The sequence below is a fragment of the Cyprinodon variegatus genome, unplaced genomic scaffold (genome assembly GCF_000732505.1).
Source record: "Cyprinodon variegatus isolate N-32 unplaced genomic scaffold, C_variegatus-1.0 Scaffold195, whole genome shotgun sequence".
Taxonomy (NCBI): domain Eukaryota; kingdom Metazoa; phylum Chordata; class Actinopteri; order Cyprinodontiformes; family Cyprinodontidae; genus Cyprinodon; species Cyprinodon variegatus.
In genome coordinates, this window is record NW_015150648.1 from 646,366 (window position 1) to 652,999 (window position 6,634).

The 6,634-nt window shown below is 40.4% G+C and overlaps 1 protein-coding gene across 1 annotated transcript in view; it reads right to left on the reverse strand.

Moving 5' to 3' along the window:
• The window catches only part of gpr137b (G protein-coupled receptor 137B), a 13,488-nt gene that overhangs the window by 2,361 nt on the left and 4,493 nt on the right, over positions 1–6,634 (reverse strand). The window contains exons 2-6 of the mRNA XM_015379567.1: positions 3,800–3,849; positions 3,488–3,710; positions 1,974–2,120; positions 391–519; positions 117–238 (exon numbers count right to left, since the gene is read on the reverse strand). Of these exons, the coding sequence (XP_015235053.1) occupies positions 117–238; positions 391–519; positions 1,974–2,120; positions 3,488–3,710; positions 3,800–3,849 (671 nt within the window). The remainder of the gene's footprint in view (positions 1–116; positions 239–390; positions 520–1,973; positions 2,121–3,487; positions 3,711–3,799; positions 3,850–6,634) is intronic.

The following is a 6,634-nucleotide window of genomic DNA, read 5'->3' on the forward strand; positions in this document are numbered from 1 at the left end:
ACAATGTGTATTGGTGTTGTGTTTCACATTCGAGACGCACGCGTTTGACTGTGCTACTCCTCTTTCCAGTCCGAGCCTGCTTCCTGGACTCAGTGGACTAAGCATGCTGCGCATACCTGGCCTGGATGTTTTGAGGCATGACGCTCCAAGCGAGATCATCGTCGCTGTCATAACGTCTTGGGTTGTCGAAGAAGTACGCCCTGGATGAGAATACGTGACTGGGGAGGCCAGAGCTGCTCTGCAGGAGACAAACGACACACAAGACGATACCTTTCACAATTTGACGCAGGGCTCTCCAACCGTTTTATGTGGCCGATGAGACACAGGGAAACCAAAACACAGATGTGGAATGAGAAACAGCTATCGGTTCAAGGTTACTGGAGGCCTCACCCTGTCCAGGTTGGGCTTTCGAACTCTGAAGAAATACACAACCAAGGAGGTAGGTAGCAGCTCCCAAACGAACAAAATCACCCCAAAGACGACATAGCCGGTGTCCCCCAGAGTCGACTGTAGATCTGCCTGAAAGGAAAAGTTTAAAGAAATTACAAATAGCTCCTTCAGAGGGAGATAAAAAAAGACCAAAAATCAAGCCGTCCAAAGAGTTTTCCTTTTTTCCCCTAAAATTAATTTCCCCCCAAAAAACAAAACCGAAAGTTTTTTTTTTTAAAGGAAAAGTCCGGTCATATTCAGAATACAAACTTCTGAGAGTACTTTAAATATGAAACTATTACAGACTGTTCAATAAATGATAAGTGTTTTTAATTAAGATCAAGAATAGGAAAGGTGAAATAACAAATTTTTATTTAAATTTTACCAAGTGTATTAAAACATCCAACTGCCATGCACATGGGCATTGTCAGTTTCAATATAGCTCTGGTGAATTTCAATGGTGAAGTCCTCTAGAAATCTTCAACAATTGTTGTTGATTGCAGATGTGTCTAGTAGTTCCCATTGATTTTGCTTGTAAAGCGGGGAGAATGGCGCTAGGCTTACCACACCGTGACGTCACTGTCAGAAGATGGCAGGAGTCAGGTGTTATTATATTTGGGCAAAAATGGCCGCTCCCGATCTCAATGATCACGCTGAAAATTATTGTTTTAATTTTTTTTACTGATTAATACTAAATTCATTAAATCACCACAAACGTTTTAGTTTTACGTATAAATAACGATCCATTGATTTTTCCTTGCTCACCGGACTTTTCCTTTAAATAAAAAGAGATTTTTTTCCACAACGGCCCTTATCTTAATAATTCCTTATCTTATCTTACCTTACGAATCTGAAATTATTAGAAAATGATTTGCATTCTTTCCACACCTGACTCCCATCCTCCTACTATGTGCCCAGAATAAAACATCTATGTCTTTCACTCCAAGATCTCCAGTTTTGTGGGCAAGATCAAAGAGTTGTGAAACTATATCATGATCAAGACGTAGATCTACTCAAGGTTAAAGATCACTGAAAAACCATCAGCAAGAAGCTTGATGAGAAGGAAGCTGTTGACCCACTTAGTTTGGAGCTTCGCCAAATATCTACTTTTACTGAATCAGGACAATTACAAGAAAGGAACTTTAGCCAAAGTCATTCGGAGTGTTTGAAATACTGAGTATAATCAGAAGAACACCACCTCCATAGTAAAGCATGGAGGCATGTTTTACACTGTGTTTTAGATTCTGGCTCAGTGTGACTGCCCTCCATTGACGGGCTGATGGGTGGATCATTAATTTTGAACAACCACATCAAGTCATTCTGCATAACAATAACCCAAAGGTGTCGCCAAGGAGGCACCAAAGAACAAGCTGATGGAGGTTCAGCTCCAGGTCCCTGCGGAACTTCAAAGACTCCAACAGACTAATTACACCTGGTGTCTCTAAATAATCTAGAGGCTGTAGCGAACAGATTTTATTTTGTTTTTTACAAGAGAACCAGAAGCTGAACTCCTCTTATAAAAACATCATGACGTAGTAACTTACCTGGTCGGACACGTTGTACCAGTCGTAGTCAAACGAGTTAATGCTTTTGTTTGAGAGACCCAGGACAACCAGGTTGTAACAGGCCCTGGATGCATACAGGAGGATGACGATGGCTCCTATGACAGTCACCTGGCACACCGACGTCCCCTGCATGACATCATAACATTAAACCAGGAGGAAAAGCTAACACACAGTGGGCTGCAAAAGTATTTACAGCAACTGTTCTCCAATTTTGTCCCATTACAACCACAGAATTCAGTGAATGTTATTGGGATTTGTGACAGACCATCACAAAGCGGTGCATCATAAAAGATTTATGTTTTTTAAAGTTGCATATAAAAAAATCTAAGTCTTTAGTTGTGCGTCTCTACCAGCCTAGGACATCTAAAGACAGAAATGTCTGCTTGCCTTTTTGCATAGTTCATTAAGCACCAACAGACTGGAAGCAGATTTATCCTGCATATAAAAGGCGCAGGACATTGGCCCTCAGGGAAATGAGGTAGACATCACTGCTCTAACAGGTTTTCACATGGAATTACCCTTTAACAAGCTGCATTAATTTCACTATTAACTCTAAAAAGCATTTTTTCTTTCCCTGGTGGAGAAAAACCATTCCCACAACATGATGCTGCCACTACCATGTAGGCGGACAGCCTTGTCTTTGTAGGTTTGCAGGTGAGCAGAACTCCTTTAGCTGTTCTCCAGGATTTCTTAATGTTTTTCTGGGAAACACTAATGAGGCTTTAATAGAATAGTTGGATTAGTAGTTTAGTCTACATACAAATAGACTGCAGTACCTTTTCTTGCATTTATTTAGAGGCAACATGCTGAAGGAAAATAAAGCAAATGTGTGCCGCACTTCTTATATTTTTTTATTGTCATTACAATGTCACAAGTAAGCTACGAAATTCAATCTCTGCATTAAACCCAACCCGCCCCGGGAGCAGTGCGGTGTTACCGGTCTTTGCTCCGGGACCCAGAGTGGCAGTCTGTGGGAGTGGGTTTCAATTCAATTTCCATTCCATTCAGTTTATTTCTATAGCGCCAATTCACAACACATGTCATCTCAAGGAACTTTACAGTTCACCAGATCATACAGTCCAATTGATTCAAAGTTTTCTATCTAAAGAAAACCAGTTGATTGCATCGACTCATTGACCCGAAGGCAATCCCTCACACTAAGCATGCTTGTAGCGACAGTGGAGAGAAAAAAACTTCCTTTTAACAGGAAGAAACCTCAAGCAGAACGAGGCTCGGTGTGAGCGGCCACAACCTCCAACTCACAACCTCAGGATTCTAAGCTCTGTGCCCTAACCACTAGACCACCACTCCCCAACTTCTCAGTTTCATTTCTGCAAAAACTTTAGTACTACAGATATGTTTTATTTCAATTTATTTATTTTTAGTATTTTGCATTAAATCCATTGAAATCTGTGATGTGAAAAGGAAAGTTTGAGCGGTGAATACCTTTGCATTACATAGTGACTAATCCAGTAGTTGAATCTCCATCTTACCTTGGACTCCAAGTAAATGTTGGCCAGAGACATCTTGGCGATCTTGTAAAGACACAAAGAGAGCGAAACGGCACACAGGACAAAAAGCGTGTCGTTGATGGCGACCCTCACAAGTACAATGGTGTGAGCTTCTGCAGAGGACATCCTCACCAGCAGGGCGCACACTAAATTCACGACTAAAAACACCAGGCTGATGAACAGGAAGAGGAGGTAGAGGGGCAGCCTGGCAGGAAAAGACCACAGATTTATTATTCAGCCCTAAAGACTACAGCCAGGGAAATGAGTAGAAACCCAGGGAAGGCCTGCTCTCACCTGTACCGCTGGAGCTCTGGTGCATATTTAGACTTTGCCTTAAAAACAACCTAAAAAAAAAAAAGAAGAGAGACAGTTAATCATGCATACAGGCCGGGGTGTTTCACTTCTCTTTTCCTGCTCCTCATTCCGATTAAACAAGAAGCCGGAAGCTTAAAAAAAAAAAAAAAAAGGTTGTATTTTGCATTTAAGATACACAATAGTTAAACTGCTTCAGGCTCACTGAAAACTCAACTAACTCTCATATCAACACAAGAGGATTATGCTAAAAATAAGCGTGAGGCAGAGGCCGGAGCAAGCATCGCTTCGTATGTGGATTGTGTAAGCTGTTGGAGGCATGATTCATCTCATTTTGCTGATCCTCCTACACAGACAGGCCATAATAACCGGACTCCTTCCTCTCTAGTCACATGAATGACTATGAGAGTGTCATAATAAACGCATAAGCGGCAGCCATGTTGCTGCGCAAGCAACTTTCTGCAGCGCTTGTTTTGAGAGGGTTCTGTGTCACTGATTTGCAAATATTCACATCCTGATGAATGTCATGGAAAAATGAGGGAAAACATTTCCTCTAAATAGTGTGTTGTTGTTTTTTTCATTGCTTTGTTGTTTGAAATACCTCAACAAACATAACCTACCATTTAAGAGTGGCCTAGTTAAAGTCTTGATTGTTTCTAATTTAAATTCTCTGCCTTGACTTAAAGCAGAGGTCAATCCATCATATCGAACGCTGAGCTGAAAAGACTGACTCATTCAACTGTTGGATTTGTTCTTTCCATCTCTTACTTTAGCTGATCTGTAGCTAAATAAATCAGCAGCAAGAAAACTCAAAGGCTGCCGCTGTCACGTAAGCATATATTTCATACCTATAAACACTGTAAAGGTCTTTTCCATAAGCAAATCTATAAAATAAAATATTTTAAGTAAAAGGACACTGAAAAAATCTGTACATTGTGAGTAGCTGGGCTGATGACATCACGAGAGCCACAGATACGGAGAATCGGCTGATTTTAGTACAACCACACGCGGGATGGAAAACTTTTGAGGGATCTGGACGTAAATCCTAACCCCCTTGATTATCATTTGGGTTTCAACAGTACAAAAAATACTCATGAATCTCCACTAGAAGACACAAAAACACATATACTACACTAAAAATAAGAGATGTTTATGAAATTGCTTATTTCTGTTAATCAGTAACATTAAGTGATGCAAACTAGACACCACAGAGCTATGCTTTCTTAATGTTTCAATGTAATGTATTAGGGATGTCCCGATCAGCATTTTAGGCCTCCGATCCTTATCCGATCCTTGAACCTCAAATCCGATCCGATTTCAAGTCCCGATCCGATATTTTGCCTTTAGTATTGAAATTGATCAAACTCAAAAATATTTTGAGCAAGTAACCCAACTTTTTATTAGAATAATATTTTATCAAAAATCATTACTATTATTATTGTAAATCCCATGAAATAAAAATCTTACCCAGAATTAAAGGTCAGCTTCAATTTAATATTTTAGACAAAAGTAAAAAGAAAAACACTGACTTGGTACAGTATTATCCAAAAGAAAGTGCTATCCAAGATCCACTTCTAGCTTACAAGTGCTTAACATAGGCTGCCATAAAGTCAATAAAAATAAAGTGCACAAATAGTCACATTTAAGTAAATTAATTTGAAACATCTAAAGCCAACTTAAAATGTAAACAGAATTCAGTCAAATTAATTCAAAACTCTGGAACTGCAACTTAAAAGTAGCATGATCACTGAAACATGACAATCAACAAGACCATTCTTCAGTTATGAACAAATACGTATGTAGTCCTAAAAACAACTAAACAACCAGCTGTGCACCGCCGCGGATGTTTGTATTGCGCAACTACCGTAACTAGCGGTAGATCGGTGCGACTAGTCAGGTAATGTAGCCGAGCTCCGATCACAGGAAAAAAGGAAAAGATCGGGCCGATCCGATCTTGAGATCGGGACATCCCTATAATGTGTATAAGGACCAATAGAACTAAGAACACTAGATCTAAAAGGAAAATAATTTTAAATAAGAAAACATATGATTGCCAAGTGATAGGATTTTATTTTTCCCCTGATGGTAGAAGGGTATTTTTTATCCTGATGGTGTCAGCCCTAAAGTCCTGGAGGTCTGTGCAGAGCAGCTCTGTGGAGAGCACAGCTCTTTAACCATAGTCTGACCCAGCAGACAGTTCCAGCGATGTGGAAGCCCTACTCTCTTGTTCCAGAACCAAAGACTCAGCCAACAGTCCTCAGTAACTATAAGTGTGTTGCCATGACAACCTGCATCATGAAGGTCCTAGAGAGACTTCCGTTGGTTCACGTCAGCAAAGAAACAAGCAGCTATCAGGACCCCTGCAGTTTGCTTACCGCCGTGGCGATGGAGTTGAAGATGCCACCATACACCTGATTCAACTAACCCATTGTCATTAAGATAAGGCAGAGAGCACTTATCTTAATGTTCTTTGATCTCTCCAAGACATTAAATACAATTCAGCCTGAATTACTTTGTGAGAAACTTCAGAACATCAACAATCGCCTGGATCAAAGACTACTTGACAAACAGATCACAGTTTGTTAGACTGAAGGGTCAGATGTCTAATCAAGCAGTAGGAAGCACAGGAGCACCACATGGGACGGTACTCTCAACATTCCTGTTTATTACCCCATTTACACTACCCTTGAAAAACCGATCCATGCCGAGACCGGTCCGAGCTCGGATCAGTTAAAGGAATAGTACACCCAAAACATGATTAGCCTTCATTTTCTACTCACCCCCATGCTGAACAACACTCTGGAGTACTTTTTTGAT